Below are 16823 nucleotides of genomic sequence, written 5' to 3'. Positions count from 1 at the left end.
AGATGTAAACAAGCCCCGAAGAGCGCCAGGCTTTGTAGCAAACATTGACAAGAAGTCAATGCTGAAGTAAACCTGCATTCTCTCTAGTGGCCGTCAGGGGGCGACTCCTCTGGTTGCAAAAAGGAAGACTGATTGTATAGAAGTCTATGAGAAAATGACTCTACTTCTCTCTTGATTTATTACCTCAGTAAACATTGTAAACATGAGTTTATGGTCTCAATCTCTAGTTTCAAGTCTTCTTCAATACAGCATGATGTTCATTTAGTAAATTGTGGTCCATTTAGAGTCAAACAGACCATAAAGCAGGGTATGATTTAGGGCGGGGCTACCTTGGGATTGACAGGTTGCTACCGCTTTCAGAGCCATGCATGGCGTCTCTACGTCACTCCTCCAGTCCAAATATGGTCACTTTAGTTCATTGGTTGTGTAAAGCCAAGATGGCAACGGTCAAAATGTTGAACTCAAGGCTTCAAAACGGCAGTCCACAAATCGATGGATGACGTCACGACTACATCCACTTCTTGTATACCGTCTATGGTAGCGTATATATTTTTTTTCCCATAGACTTACATAATTTTTTTTAAATCAACTGCCCAGTGCGAACACATGAAAGGCCCTCATTTAAATCACTAGGTCCTAACATTTGTAAAATGCACTAGCACATAGCTGAATCCAGAGAGGTTTTCCTTCCTTCGTTCATCAAAATAAGCCCGATAAGGTGGGCTGGGAAGCGGGGTTAAAGGAAACACTTGTGCACTTGTTCTTTGGGCCCAGGGTTGCGTGAGAGCGCCGGAAGTACCGAGTACCGAGTACTTCCATTGGAAATTCGTACTTGGAAGTCTTAACTTTTTCTTGCTTCACGCACCGCGGAGCAACCCTCGTAGGAATGACGGGGGGCGCCGCATTCAACGCTGTATCCAGTTCTCTTTATACATCCATGGAGGTATCCAGGACTGTCAGGGTACAGCCAGACTGAATACAACAATACCTCACACATCAGCCACAGATCTGTGCCTCAATCCAAATGGAGTTTAGTAATAGTTGTTGGTAAACATTATACCTGTTTAATATCAGCAAGGTAGCGTTGTCTTTGCGAGGACATTAGCATGTTTACATTAGAATTACCTCAAAGCACCCTCAGTACAACCTCACAGAGCCATCGTTTAATCAGAACAAATCCGTACGTCACATGCCACAAAATGTGATTGATGGATGGCTGAATAGATGCACTCCTACCACAGAACGACGACAATTGACTGAGTGAACATTGGAAAGAGCGATCACGATGGAGAGCAAGAAGAAAAAGAAAAAAAATTAGAGCGATGCTAAATGGGACAGAGGGAAGAGGACGGGGACGAGGAGCCGGGGGAGGACGGATGAAGGAGGAGAAAAGGAGGACAGGGGAAGACTGAGACTGGGAGGGAGGTCCAGCAGCAGCAGGCTGCAGGAATGTTTCACATGCCTGTCCTCTGGATGACCTGGCCTCCCTGGAGTGTGGGAGATACTGGGAGTAATTAGCCTCCTTTAACATTGGATCTGTGCTGCCTCCACGCCTCAATGGGGTTAGCAGTGGCATTGAAGGAGATCAAGTGTATTTATATATTCAAACAACATAATTTAGCATTCTTCTTTGGCATCGTTCGCCTGCGATCTCTTTTTAATTGATACATTTTTAGACGATGTATTTAAAGACTTTTTCTATGTATTTCTTTTTTTGTTTTTTTTGGGGGGGGGGGGCTTGAAAGTTGTTTTCAGTCATTTCCAGTTGATGAATGCTGTTAAATTGGTCCATTATTCCAAAGTGGAACAGATTTCCTTCCCCCTACCCACCGACCCATCTTGCAGCTGACCTACTTTATCTCCCGGTAGATTTAATTATGGATCCTCCTCGCTGCAAATATTTCTCACTTAAAGTCATGGATCAAGAATTGAAGTGGACGTAAATGAAGAGAAACAGAGCCTAAAAAGTATTGATTTTGTAAAAGGCCACATGGTTTCAATCATGAAATGCCAATACGGGAACATCAGTGTTAACCTGCTTTGGTTTGATGCCCTTTATTTAAAACAGGAAAGTGTCCCTTTATGGTGAACCATGCATCCAAAGCTAAAAGCCTGAGTGTTCTCCAGCATAATGACACTAATCTCACTGCACTTGAGTGAGTTTGGAGGGGAGCAGGAAGAGTATTTCACTTATATTTCCGAATAATTTGAATATCATCTTATAAGAACATTGCAACTACTGGGTCTTAATAAGGATTAAGATTATATCTGCTTGTTTATGACTGAAGCCAGATGTTTACATATAATGTATCTCTATTGCTGCATATTCTATCTGGGTGTATTTGATCTCTGCTGCACATTTTGTAACTGTCTCTATAGACACTGTAGTCCATCATACCTAGGACTACAATCCCCTTGATGTTTTGCCACAAAACTACAACATATGTACACTTCTACGTTAAAGTTAAGTGAGTGAATTCCTTGAATCTTTTGTGTTCTTGCCTTGAAAAATGACAATATATCAATAGGCATGTTCCGGCCTAATTAAAGCATGTTCAGTTCACAAAATGAGTAAATGTGAAATAATACTCAACTGAGCATTACATCGAACAAGGGTGAACATTCTATAGCACATAAATTATGTAGATTGGTAGAATTCCTGTATCCCATCTCCTGAATATACATTTCTCAGAACATAAACACACTTGAGTTTGATTGTAGAAGGATTTTATTAACAGTAAAGATCTTTATGGTTTATGACTTTCTCACCCTGTAGAGGTGCATTAAGCCTAATATTGTATCTTGATCTGAAAGCAGAATAAATCTTTGATGCATTTGCATGAATACTGACCTTCTTCACTATATATGTATGGTTGTTTCAAGTACTTTTAGGCTCCTTTAAACTGAAGAAATACTTCACATTTTAAAAATACATCTAAATGTAGCCTTTAATATTTGTAAGTGTGTAAGTGTATAAATGTAATGTAGTAAAAAAGTATTGTCTTTTTATAAAGCACCTTGGCATAAAATGGAAATACTTGAGTAAAAGACAAGTACCTCTAAACTGTACCGAAGTGCGGTACTTTTAATAAGATACTTAGTTAGCTACATAACACGGTCAACACTCGAATTGCATTATGGGGATTGTAGGCGCCAAATTTTGAACAGGAAGAAGATTACTCGGAATAAAATATCTCGAATTATGCTGCTTTCCATTTTATACTTTTCAAAGTTAAACTTCTGACGGTGGTCGGCTACTTTTACAGTATTAATACTTGTACTTGAGTAAATCACTTCGGTAGGTGTTTCCAACCGGCCGACTTCCACGATCAAATTGCATTGTGGGGATTGTAGGCGCCAGATTTTGAGCAGAAGAAAGACCATAAAAATATATATATATAATATCTCTTGTTTTTTAATGCTCCAGATTGTATACTTTTCAAAATTAAACTTTCATCGTGTTCGCCTACTTTTACAGAATAAATAATTTTTACTCAAAGTAAAATAACGGTTCTTGTTTCCAACCGCTGCCGGTGACGTCACGCCACGGCTGGGTCATGTGAAGGCCAGCAGCGGAGGCGGTTCACCGGGAGTTCACTCGCATACATTAGGTAACACCATCGCTCGCTCTGACATAACTAGTATGAAGCAGGGCCGAGTTGAGACATTCGTCAATAAAGAGGAGATAAGAGGAAGAAAGTCCCGGGACTAACTTTGTTATGCAAAACAGCCTCAGAATAAACCTGGACGCGTTTAACCGCCAGTGGCTCTTCTGCACAGCGACATGCGAACACTCTCTGACCGTCTGTGGCGAAACATAGGTCTGCACACGCCCCTCTGAATGCAACACACGCATGTTTTACTCTTAAAACACCGTTTGCATCAAACTCAAAACGGAGTAAGGAGGGGGGGACAAAAAAAAACCCGCCTGTGCTGTGAAGGATTTGCACATGAGGACAGGGTCTCAGTCGCGGAGACCGAAACCTCGAAGATGTTTGACTATCTGGAATTTCAAGCTTTCGGTCCCGGAGAAGTCCTGGACCTGTACGCGTCCACGTCCAGCCCTGCGTGCATGCTGCAGGAGCAGGACCAGGACCAGGACCAGGACCTGGCAGCCTTCTTCCCCGAGCTGGTCGAGGCGGACTGGCAGCAGCACCGGTGCTCGCAGTGTAGGTGGAAAACTACATTTTTAAAACAATTTGAATCAGTGATGTTTTGGTGGCCTCCATAAGGGAAATATCATATTATTTTAAAAAGAGAAATGAATCATGTTAAATCAAGTTTGTTGTAGTTATATGGCCAAACAAATTAACTTAAGGCTTTTCAATGTTGTGCTTGACACCCTCCTCTATACACTTTAATTTATTGGCTAAACAAAATCACATCAGGTGAGTTCAGTCAACAAGAATTCATGCATCTACTAATTAATACAATTCAAAGTGCTTTACAGAAGACTGACAACGGTGATAATAAGATGTGCACAAATGTGAACAGCAAAACAATCTCAGCCTAACGCAGGTAACACATAACAATGCTGAAAATAAATAAATAAAATAAAATAGGTTTAAAACACAGTCAAATAGACAAAAACGAATAAAATATCTTGTTGAGCATGAACACATTTAAATAAATAATGATTTTAAAACAAAAACATTTAAAAAAAACATAATTCTAAACAATATCCAGGCTAAAGGAGGTCTATTTTAAGTTTACTTTGGAAGATATCAACAGTTGGAGCTGACAAACGAACAAAAGAATATTAGAATAAATACAAAAACTGACTTGAAGCCAAATTTGAGTTTTTTCCTCTAATCATGTCTGAAGGACTTTTCCTTCTACTGTAACAGTTCACTTTAACCCCTCATTTAACATTTATGAGCAGAATATAAATGTTTAATTGATGGTTTCATGTAAGCAGATTTAAGTGTTTATTCATTTATTTGTCAACAACCATAACTCATGTGGGCACCCATAACACACAATGAATGAAACACAGTTTTAATAATATAAAGTAGACTTCATAAGAGACGTTGTAACTGTTGACAAATACTGTACCGTATTAAAAACTTTAAAATGCTCTCATGGTCGTGTATAACTACACTTTAGTGTGTTACAACACTTTTATTGATTGTTTTATAAACTGCTTATGAAAGTCAAGTAGGGGAAAAAGTAAATCTCGTGATCAATGTACTGCGATGCTTTTCGTGGTGAGTTCAGGAGCTTTTGTTTTTCACATAATCATCAGTAAACAGGGAGCTGTGCACAGAGCGGCTCATGGCAGTGTGGTGGTCTGTGTTTGGGACGGGGCCGGTCAGTTTGGGGTCACCGCGGGTTCACCGGACGGTCACCGGCTCAGAGGAGAGCCAGACTGTTGTCAGTGGTGGAGGAAGTACCCATATATTATACTTAAGTAGAAGTACAAGTACAACACATGTAAAAACAAGAAGACAGTACAAGTAAAAGCCCTGCATTAAGATGCACAAAGAGGTACAATTATTTCACATAAATATTAAAGTTAGTCCTTTAAATGAACACATAGTGTAGTAGAATTGCTTTCCCTCATTCAATAGATCAAACAATCTAATAATGTCACATGTAATAATATATTATCAGCCACAGGGGCCATTTTTCTCAGAAGTATTTTGTGAGTTTCTTACTTACAGACTGTCGCTGCTTTCACGTCTCAAAACACAAAAAGTATTTTTAACCAGTAAAAGGAGACAAAAGATGTACAAATAAATAACCCAAAGCTGCAGGCAACTGTTTTGATAACTAATATCTTTGGTAATTTTTCAGGCTGGTTCCAGCTTCTCAAATCTGAAGATTTTAAGTTTTTCTTTGTCGAATATGACGGTAAATGAAATGTTTGTCGGTTATTATTGTTTCTTCAGAATCATTTCTGGACTCTGTGAAATTATTATGAGCGTGTTTCACTCCTTTTGACATTTTAGAAAATAATCAGTGGAGAAAATAAGTTAATTCGTTGTGAGGGCTGCAACAGAAAATGCTTCTTTTGAATTTTGATTTATGGATGTTGTATTTAGCAACAAGCAAAGTGAGGTTAATCACAAAAAGAGCTGCTTTCTTCATATGAAATTTACCAAAAATACCAAGCTTATACGCAACTTCTTTCACATGCAAGTTGACTTTTTAAACTTTTATCTCGCAGGCTCCAAAATATGTTTGATTTAAATGTTAAAGGCATTGTCGCGTACATCATACAACACCACCTAAATTGGGACGGGGGCCCCCTCTTTCTCCCTTCCCCCGACCAAATGACTGCCACCGCCCCACCGCACACACTTTCTGTTTCTTCTCCCTCCCTCTCATCAGTCAGCTGGGCTCGTGGCATGCTCCGCCATTGTTTTGTGTTCGGGCTGATGGGGGTGTCCTCGATTGACCCGCTGATTCCAGGTTCAATCAGAGGCCACGGGTTCGAGGGGATGTAAATGAGCAATTTTTCTCTTTTTTTGTTTTTGTCCCCCTTTTTTCAAAAACGACTTTCTTCGTTTTCTGTCAGCGGTGGAGGTGATCAGAGAGCCGGCGGGGGAGGCTGAGCGAGCCCCCACAGACCGCAGCAATTCTCCTCTCAAAAGCGTCTGTTGAAGTTGAAGAGGGTGGACTGTTGTGAAATGATACATTCAACTGGAAAGATTGAGATAAACGCTTTGCCACAATAGGTGCAAATGTGTGCATGTTATGGAGAAGTAAATTCTACGTTGAATACATTTCCAAAGAGCCGGTTTGTGATCGATGAGTCCTGCTTTCTCTGGACAGAGCGCCTACTCTCTTATTCATGACACAGTTGGGGTTTCACTCGAGAATTTTGGTTTCTTAGTCCATGAAGGACAAGTGCAGATATGTAACTCCACAATTTCAATAAATGTGAATAAGTGTTACCGTCTCAGAGTCTGATAAAGGCCAGGCGATAAGCTGGAAGCCAATGAATGCTGAGGTGTCTTAAACCTGCATTCTCTCTACTGATCAGCAGGGGGCGACTCCTCTGGTTGTATAGAAGTCTATGAGAAAATGACTCTACTTCTCTCTTGATTTATTACCTCAGTAAACATTGTAAACATGAGTTTATGGTCTCAATCTATAGTTTCAAGTCTTCTTCAATACAGCATGATGTTCATTTAGTACATTATGGTCCATTTAGAGTCAAACAGACCATAAAGCAGGGGATGATTTAGGGCGGGGCTACCTTGTGATTGACAGGTTTCTAGCACGCCGTTGTCCGGTCTGGGAGTTGTCCGTGTTTTCTTCTTACATCTTTAACTCTTTGAGCATTTTTGTCCCCTATAAATGTCTTATTAAGCGGTCGGTTATATCTCCACCCTCTTCTGTCACTTTTGGTCCAAAAAACAAGATGGTGACGTGGTGGGCATCGCGGTGACTATGTCCACTTCTTATTGATAAGAGCTGATAAGATCAGTGTAGATTCACATGAATGTCCTGCCCAGTGACAAGAGGACTGTGAAATAATTCTCTTGTAATTATTTTGGCATGACATTTTTCCTATTGTCCCATAATGTTGCACGTTCTGTACAGACGGTACATTTTGAATGTGATTTTGTAAATTTTCCCACTTCAAATGAAAGTACACATTTTGAATAAAAAGTGAATGCCCTATAATGATCGATTGTCCATAAAATAGAATTTAAAAAATAGAGAAAAAAGCCTGTTAAAATCTTCCACAGCCCAAGAAGACATATTCAAACTGCTTGTTCAAAACCCAAAGATATTCTGTTTACTATCCTACTATCATGCCGCTGTCATGAAATCAAGTGCTCGATCAGATTCTTTGATAATAAAACCCAAAGAGTTCAAACTTATAAGTGACAGTATGTTACATTCTCCCTGTTGTGCTTGTTAATGAGTGTTTTTTTGGTGTCAAATTGTGTGTTTGCAGCCGTTGAAAGCCAGAGCTCCAGCTCCAGCTCAGACGACCTGTTCGCCAGCCCCGCCTCGCCGCCGCCGCCTCCTCGCACTTACAAGCCCTGTTTCGTGTGTCAAGACAAGTCCTCGGGCTACCACTACGGCGTCAGCGCCTGCGAGGGCTGCAAGGTAACATGTCAGGCCTGTGGTAAAAAATGTAAAAATAAAATACCCTTGCTCCAGGAAAGCAAGGGATGAAACAGCTGCTCCAAAGTTCATTATGTATAATACATTTTTACAGCACGTTTTAATATGTTCGACCCTTCTAGGACCGTGTGTTGCAAATTAGCTTCTGCTTTCAACACTACTTGCATCTGATAGCTGTTTTCAGTTTGTCTATGTATATTGTATCTCTCCTCAACAAATACACCATGAATAAATATTGATTGCTGTATTTGCTCAGAGATAACACCAACATCACTACAGTGCCTGAACTTTGTCCTGGTAAACATGTTGTTCAGTCAATATTTCAGCAACAGTGACTTCCATCTAGACAACGTAAACACGCTGCTGTAAACAATCTGACTTGTGTAATTCCAGATGTGTATCTGTGTTGTTTGTAGATGTTTCCACCACATTTCGAGTTGTAGTCGGTGACGTTATTGCAGAATCACACTGAGTTTTTGCTGAAAATCAAGCTATTTAAAAGCACGTTGCCTGATTCTAAAGTATAGCACACATACACATACCATTGGAACCTGCTATTATTCCCAATTCAACTGACAATAAAAGTCTCCTAAAGGTTTCTTTTCACCTGTAATTTTTGTAAACATTGAAATAAAAAGGGCCTGTATTATATTCTACAGCCAGTAGATGTCTCAACATTTACTTGGTGGATTGGCACAAAACCTTTTTACAGACATGATCTAATGTTTCCTAATGGCTGACCATGAATGGAGTAAATATCTGAATGCATAATATGTTTGTACAGGATGATTAGTTAGTTATTGATTACTGTATTTGGAGAAACTTACCACTAATATCACTATAAACTATCCAATTTATAAAAGTAAATACACCTGTTTACGGTGTCAGAACGATTCCAGATGACATAAAAAGGTTATTTCATACTCATGGTAACTTGAATGAATAATATCTTCTCTTCACTCTCCCCGTTGCCTCTGCAGGGCTTCTTCCGCCGCAGCGTGCAGAAAAACATGGCGTACACCTGCCACCGAGACCGAAACTGCATCATCAACAAGATCACAAGGAACCGCTGTCAGTACTGTCGGCTCCAGAGGTGCTTCGCAGCGGGAATGTCCAAGGAGTGTAAGTGTCTGATCCACGCCGACTCAGCGGGGGGCCTCGTGAGACACTGAGAGGAAATGATGAGGCCTTCAAGGACAGAGTAGAGGAGATAGCGGACAGTGGATTGCAGATGTCATTGATCAGATAGAGGAAGATATAAGAGGTGATGGAAGGGTCGGTCTCAACTAATTATCAACTTAAGTTTATCATTAACAATGCCCTATCCTGACCCTAACTACCCACGTTCAATGCCTAACCTTAACCATCGTTAAGGTTAATCGTCTCTGCCTCAACAGTCGACTGTATATAAGACATGGACGTAGTCGTCGTGACGTCACCCATTGGTTTGTGGACTGTCGCTTTAAAGCCTTGAGTGCAGCGTTTTGGCCATCGCCATCTTTTTTTTTTGCAACCAGTGAATGGAAGTGACCATATTTTGACTGCGGAGGAGTGACGTTGAGACGCTGTATTCTGCTCTGGTAGCGACCTGTCAATCACAGTAAGCCCCGCCCTAAAGCATACCCTGCTTTATGGTCTGTTTGACTCTAAATGGACCATAATTTACTAAATGAACATCATGCTGTATTGAAACTAGAGATTGAGGCAATAAACTCATGTTTACAATGTTTACTGAGGTAATAAATCAAGAGAGAAGTAGAGTCATTCCCTCATAGACTTCTATACAATTAGACTTGTATTTTTGCAACTAGAGGAGTCGCCCCCTGATGGCCATTAGAGAGAATGCAGGTTTAAGGCCCTTCAGCATTGGCTTCACACTTCAGAAGCCGCCTGGCATCAACCAGCGCAGGACGGGTCTTGCCAAGAAGAGTCTTTATTACGCGTCCTGCATGAAGCCAACAGCTAACGTGAGGTGCCATTGATTTACATCATGATGAGTTCAGGTTCAAATATAGTTTTGGCGAGAAAATTGAATAAATACAGTTAAAGGATATGTTTTCACAGCAGTATAAAATATATAGTAGACAGGGAATTATGACCCATTTAACTTCCCAACAAAAAAACGTATGGACAGAGTGTATGTTACAGTATATTGGATTTACGGTTTAACTTTTATTGTTTACCGTGGTATCGATAATTGTGTATTTTCACTGGTATTTGTACTCAACTTCTGGCATCGTGACATCCGTAAAAAGAACCTCAGAAAATGTTCAGACAAAACTGGTATTAAGAAGTTATGATTTCACTGAAATAACCTGTTTATGATATGCACTCTCAAATGAGTCATTGAGAAGTTCCCAGTGAACTCGACCTAGATAACCGAGTGTGTGTTATGAGCAGCGCTGGGGCGGTAGTGAAGGATCCACCCACCCACATGTTCTCATTGTTGCCGGTCCACACACAAGCGTTACGTAAAAACATCACATGTAGCAGACAGGTGGATGCGATGTAACTGCTCGCTGGCCGCGTCAGTCAGTCCGTGTGTAATACGATCTCACTTGGAGTGTTTACGCAATGACGACTGAATGTAGGCCATCCAGAGATGAGGAGGAGGAGGAGGAGGAGGAGTGGGTGGTGGTGAGAGAGCGACAGAGACGGGGCGGTTGCATAATTCTGAGCATGTGTGTGTAGCAGCCTGAGCCAAGTCATCGGGACGCCCTGAAACGTGTTGACACCGTTAGCGAAGTGATTATGAAAGGCCAACCTGGTTGGGTTGGGTTAGCCTGCTTCTCATGCTCCCTCGAGGAGCAGTTAATCCTCACAGCTTACTGCCAGCTGAGTACATTGGAGGCTGTGCTTTTCTACCAGAGAAAGAGTTGCACTGAAAGCTGTTGGCGTTAATTTAATTTTAAGTAATTTTAGAAAACCGTTCACAAACCGTTCACCTCTATTACTGAACGGGTCCACCAGGCACAGACACAAAGGCCCAAAGTGTCAGGGGCCCCCATGGCCTCAAGCTACAAAATGTCAACAACAGCAAAAAAGTAAAACGTGTGTGTATATATATATACGTGTATATATATGTTGTTTTTTTTCAAAAGTGCACCCTATCGCCTTTGAATAGGATTCTTGTTCAGATCACTGTTTTCTATCACGTTCAACAACATCTTTGTGTTTTCTGAATTGTGTGGACTACAGACGAGTATCTTGTATTTTCACGATCAAACACTAGAGTGTCATGGAAAGGCTTGTGAAGCCCATTTACAATGCCAATGTGAAAACACATGCAAGTTAAATTCAAGAAGGAATTAACATCAAAAAGCCAAAAGGTTCAGAGTTTTAAATCAAGCACCGTCGGACTGTTTGAATCCATTTTAGTTATTCATATAAACATCTTATAACGTTCGTCCTTCTCTTCTTCAGCAGTGAGAAACGACAGAAACAGCAGGAAGGGGAAGAAGGAGGCGGTGAAGATGACCATCATGGAGACGTACGAGCTGACGGCGGAGCTCGGCCTGATAGTGGAGAAGATTTGCAGGGCTCACAGAGAGACCTTCCCCTCTCTCTGCCAGCTGGGAAAATACACCACAGTGAGTCACGACGTGACAAAAATGTTCCTCTGCAGTGAGAAAATAATCTGCAGAGAGAAAATAATCTGCAAAACTGTCATCCCAAGCCAGTGCTTCATTTGATTTAGAAGTATTTTATGGTTAATAGTTGAAGGATTGCATGAATTTAACAGATATTTATGTTGTGGCTGCCAACAGAAGATAAAACACAACAGGAAATATACGTTGAAGTGGCTGAATTGTCTTTAAACATTGCTGTATAAAGGTCTTTTCAGACGAAATAAATCACACGTCCATTAAAAAAAGAGGATGCCGATAAAAACGAACCAGCTAATAAAATAGTGAATTTTTTGATCAATAGTTGTTTTCGGACTTTAATGTCATAATTCTGTTCAGAGTCTGTTTTTTAAAATCTTCTATTATTCGGCCATATTGCAAGAAATTAGAGCTTCTTTGCCGAACTTTTTAGCTCGTTAGCTGGCAAACAATGTCACGTGACGTTAAGGAATACAGAGCAGCCGAAAGTTAACGGTTCCCCCTTCTTTTAAAGTCTACTAACTAGGTCCGGACAGCACACAAACATACTTTGAATTTGGGTAAGCAAGCATCTCCATATTGATTAAACTGTATTTGATTTTAAGAAAAGGAAATTAGTTTAAATTGTGCAACAGAGATCAGCTTAGTTTCAGATCTGGATTTACTCATTCTCAACCTAGTTTTGATAAACTCTGATTAGAGCTCTTCTTCGATCAAAATAATTATATTTGGTGCAACTCCGCCTATAAGTGTCAGAAATGTAGTCGTTGTGAAAGGTATCAATTATTTATTATTTTATTTATTATTTATCATTGTAAGTAATAGTCTTTTTTATTATTATCATTATTATTAGTGGAAGCATTTGACCCATGCAGTCTACATCTCACAGTGTAGTTGCGCAACATAACGAACCTCAAATTGCACGTGAGTTTGCTTGTGAGTCTGTCAATGAATATTCTATATTTTTGTGAAAAGGCCTTAAAGCAAGTAATAGATTTATAAAGAGGACTTTTGTTAATGAAAATGTGTTCTATGTTACTCACGAGTCTCCCCTTTACAGTTGTTTGCATGCAGTATAAATGTGTTATTTTCACCTCATCTAAAAATGGTTTATTTTAATATTTCTGCATGCTAGGGTCCCTAAACAGGAGATGTGAGGCTTTACTAGGTATATTGACAATAAAAGGTGTTTCTGAGCAGCTTCCAGAACAGAAGTGCTCGCCCTCCAATCAACGAAAAAAACAATTCTTTAGAAGAAAATCTACACAAATAGCAGCTGCACCAGATTTACCAGTCGGGACCAAGGTTAGTAATTGCTAGTGAAACTGTATACTCACGCAGATTTAAAAGAAATTGGGCAGGGCTTCTGCGTCTCAACAAAAACAAACACAGAGAGAACACGATGTACATTCAAACTGTGACACACGTGCATCACAAACAGGAATAACTTGTGCCTTCGTGACAAGAGCCAGAAACTCCCTCAGTCAATCCAAATGGTAACAATGTGTCTGGGTGTGCCCATTGCACACATTCTTAACCGCTTCGCTTGTTGCATTTGTGGTTTGATGAGTCAGCAGAAGTGAGCGATTCCTGGATGAGTGAAATCAAGAAGAACAGAAAAGACATGTTCCAAAGAACTTTTGTTCCTGGTTTGAGATTTATCTTAAAGACTCTAAAAATCACTTAATGTGCCTCAATGAAATACCTCAAAAGGTATATTTTAAGTAGTTTTACTATATATTTATGCTTTTTGTTTATTTTTAATGTTAAAGATCCTCAAGTGCAATGACTTTAAAAGTCACAGCAGAAACATTTGTGCATTTTTATCCACTGAGCTTAAAATTATGTTAATTAAAAGACATTTTCTTGCTGTTTTTAGTGATTGGACTTTGACCCCTGACCTTATTTCTCACTTGATTTATTCCCTCAGTAAACATTGTGAACATGAGTTTATGGTCTCAATCTCCAGTTTCAAGTCTTCTTCAATACATTAATAAATAAATTATGGTCCATTTAGAGTCAAATAGACCAAAAAGCGGTGTTTGCGGCTACCAGAGTCATATATTGCGTCTCTACGTCACTCCTCCACAGTCCAAACATGGTCACTGCTTGCAAAAAAAAACCAAGTTGGCGACGGCCAAAATGCTTAGGAGTTGATGGAGACAAAACAGAGTAAAAAACAAAAAAGACTAAATATTGGACTGACATTCATCAGATCTCTTAAACACGGCGCTAAATGAATGCTAACACACATTCACCATATCAACTTTATAAGGTGTCTTTGTTTTGGCCCCCAAATGGCCAAAATGAAAACAATGAACGCTGCTTTTGAAAGTTAGATTATTATTTTGTGGTTATTGAGTCAAGTGAAGATGGATTTAAAATGTCTGCACACCATCATCACACAATGAAAATAGTGTGTTTTGGTGGTGAAGTTGGACTTACATCTCTGATCACATCATGTCTTTTTTTAAAGTGGCGTTCTGAATCCTGAGACACGAACGCTAAATATCTCAAACAACATCTTCTTCTTTTCTCCTCCGTCCAGAACTCCAGCTCAGACCACAGGATCCAGCTGGACCTCGGGCTGTGGGACAAGTTCAGCGAGCTCGCCACCAAGTGCATCATCAAGGTGGTGGAGTTCGCCAAGCGAGTGCCCGGTTTCACCGGCCTGACCATCGCTGACCAGATCACTCTGCTCAAAACCGCCTGCCTGGACATCCTGGTACGTCTGTGTGTTTCCTAAAATAACTTTCTGCTTCAAGACTTCCAGGTGTTCTAACAGAAACTTTGTGACGATAACTCAAGTTTTATTTTAACTGATTCAAATATTTGTCAGAGCCTTCCTGCATCACGATCTGATACTTATCCCGAGGTTAAACACATTCATCAAATCCGTCTTTCTTTTCTCCTCCTCTTCCTCGCTCTGTTCTTCTTCCATCCAGATCTTGAGGATTTGCACTCGCTACACTCCCGACAAGGACACCATGACGTTCTCCGACGGGCTGACCCTGACCCGCACTCAGATCCACAACGCCGGTTTCGGACCGCTGACGGATCAGGTCTTCACGTTTGCCGGCCAGCTGCTGCCGTTGCAGATGGACGACACAGAGAGCGGCCTGCTCAGCGCCATCTGTCTCGTCTCTGGAGGTACTGAAGCTCGGAACAATATACAACCTTTATTTTTATAGTTTGGGGGGGGGGGGGAGCTTTTCCTTCAACAACTAAATATTCTCTGGTGTTTGTTTGAACAGACCGACAGGACCTGGAGGAGCCGTCTAAGGTGGAGGTGCTGCAGGAGCCGCTGCTGGAGGCGCTGAAGGTTTACTCCCGTAAACGGCGGCCCAGCATGCCCCTCATGTTCCCCAAAGCCCTCATGAAAATCACTGACCTGCGCAGCATCAGCGCCAAAGGTCAGAAAGCAAAGCCCTGCTGGTGGATCATTCTCCAGAAAGGCTTTTGGATTATTGCAGAAAATAAACTCTGATGCAAACACAAGTTTGCGATACTTGTACGTTTTGTTCAGCAAGATAATCTTCACAAATGGACACCATTTTTATGATTTTTGAAGGTTTTTTTGCAATCAAGAGAAGTAAAAAGCTAACGTTAGCCGATAAAGAAACTACACTATGGTAGCATGCACACAAAGAGGCTGTGAAGGTGGACTAGTTAGCGTGATGCTATTTAAAAGTCTCATTTAGCCTTTTTTAAGACACGTAAAAGCCTCAAAATTCACGAGAAGAGTAATAGGGATGAGACAAAATAGGATTTTATCACGGATCACAATTAAAAACACTGGCAATAAGTGGATCGTGGTGAATTTCCGTTATTGACATTATTGTGAATATCCTCACACGAGTGACTTCAAAAAGCTGTCTGATTGTAGCTATTGTTTTTATTGATTTATCCTCATGACCATATGATTTATGATTACCTTATTTGTTTGTTTGTTTTTCACAAAAAAATATGTTCCGAAAAAAATATATATATATTTGTTTCTTCACGTAAGCTAAAGTGGTTCCATTATTTTTATTTGCCATTTTCAGAGTTTTAAACATATTCTGATGATTATCGGGATAATAACGTTAATCACAATAGTGACATGAAATATTCATATCGTCCCATGCTTAGAGGGGTATTCACTCGTGTATTTTATATCGTAGGACATAACGTGAAACTTTCTTTTGCGTGTCTTAACCACAGACTTTGTTTCAGGCATCAAACCAAAAAACCATTCAAACACTCTTTGACTTTGACACGAGGGAACTTATTTGCATCGCTCCGTAATGACAACAACTGGCACTAATGTGTGCTTTCGTTGCTCCACAGGAGCGGAGAGGGTGGTGACGCTGAAGATGGAGATCCCGGGCTCCATGCCCCCTCTGATCGAGGAGATGCTGGAGGATCTGCAGAACCTGGAGAAACACTCCGAGGAGAGCAAAGTGGAGGCAAACAGCAGCCAGCACACACACACATCATCTCCTCGCAGCACATGAACTCCTCTGACGTCTCCCTCTGAAGCCGCTCAAAGAACATTGTCTCCCGTCTTCCCTCCCCAGAGAAAAACGCTAACAGTATAAACTAAAGACGCAGCCCAGAGGGCTACTAGTGTCTTACCTCAGTATCACAGTTTGAAGAAGAGATTCAGTTATTACGCTGATGAACAAAAAGCTAATTTCTGCCTCAAAGTGGGGAAAAAAAGAGAACGATGCAGTAAAGTTTTAAAATGTATCACAGTTTCCTTTTTTAACCCCTTCCTGGCAGACACCTCATAACCACCGGGAATCACACAGGTTTCTACTGTATTTATACTTGCATGGATTACTTTTACCTCATTTAATAACAACGTCTTTAGCTTTAGAGTAGCAGAGTTATTAAACATATGGACTTAAAACGTCTACCGGTTGTACACGCAATGTATTGTTTTCCGTATGTGTAAAAAAGAAAGCTCTGGACTAACTGTTTGAACATATTTGAAGAGGTGGGAAAAAAGCAGATTTGTCTGCACAAAAGGGAAACGTAGAAGCTCATACTCGTAAAGGTGAATGTCCATAACCGGCATTGACAAAGTTCACAAACGTATGTAACAGAAGTACAGAAAACCGCTGAGCCTCGGAACTAAAAATTGAGAAA

At 40.5% G+C, this 16823-nt stretch overlaps 1 protein-coding gene across 1 annotated transcript; it reads left to right on the top strand.

Annotated features, from left to right (window-relative positions):
• The first annotated feature begins 3991 nt into the window (after positions 1-3991).
• On the top strand, positions 3992-16186 carry LOC142938006 (retinoic acid receptor beta-like). The gene is made up of 8 exons (XM_076081182.1): positions 3992-4169; positions 7913-8067; positions 9066-9207; positions 11509-11675; positions 14239-14415; positions 14636-14840; positions 14945-15103; positions 16020-16186. The coding sequence occupies exons 1-8, from the start codon at positions 3992-3994 to the stop codon at positions 16184-16186; spliced, it is 1350 nt and encodes a 449-aa protein (XP_075937297.1).
• The last annotated feature ends 637 nt before the right edge of the window (positions 16187-16823 follow it).

This window comes from Anarhichas minor, unplaced genomic scaffold (assembly GCF_050575085.1).
Source record: "Anarhichas minor isolate MPS153535 unplaced genomic scaffold, ASM5057508v1 ptg000079l, whole genome shotgun sequence".
In the NCBI taxonomy this organism is placed as follows: domain Eukaryota; kingdom Metazoa; phylum Chordata; class Actinopteri; order Perciformes; family Anarhichadidae; genus Anarhichas; species Anarhichas minor.
The sequence above is the reverse complement of the archived record's forward strand: the minus strand, read 5'-3'. Positions and strand labels throughout refer to the sequence as shown.

Coding starts and splice junctions, on each gene's coding strand:
- LOC142938006 (XM_076081182.1), top strand. CDS start 3,992: ATGTTTGACTATCTGGAATTTCAAGCTTTCGGTCCCGGAGAAGTCCTG. Junction 8,068..9,065: donor GCGCCTGCGAGGGCTGCAAG/GTAACATGTCAG, acceptor TTGCCTCTGCAG/GGCTTCTTCCGCCGCAGCGT. Junction 15,104..16,019: donor GCGCAGCATCAGCGCCAAAG/GTCAGAAAGCAA, acceptor GTTGCTCCACAG/GAGCGGAGAGGGTGGTGACG.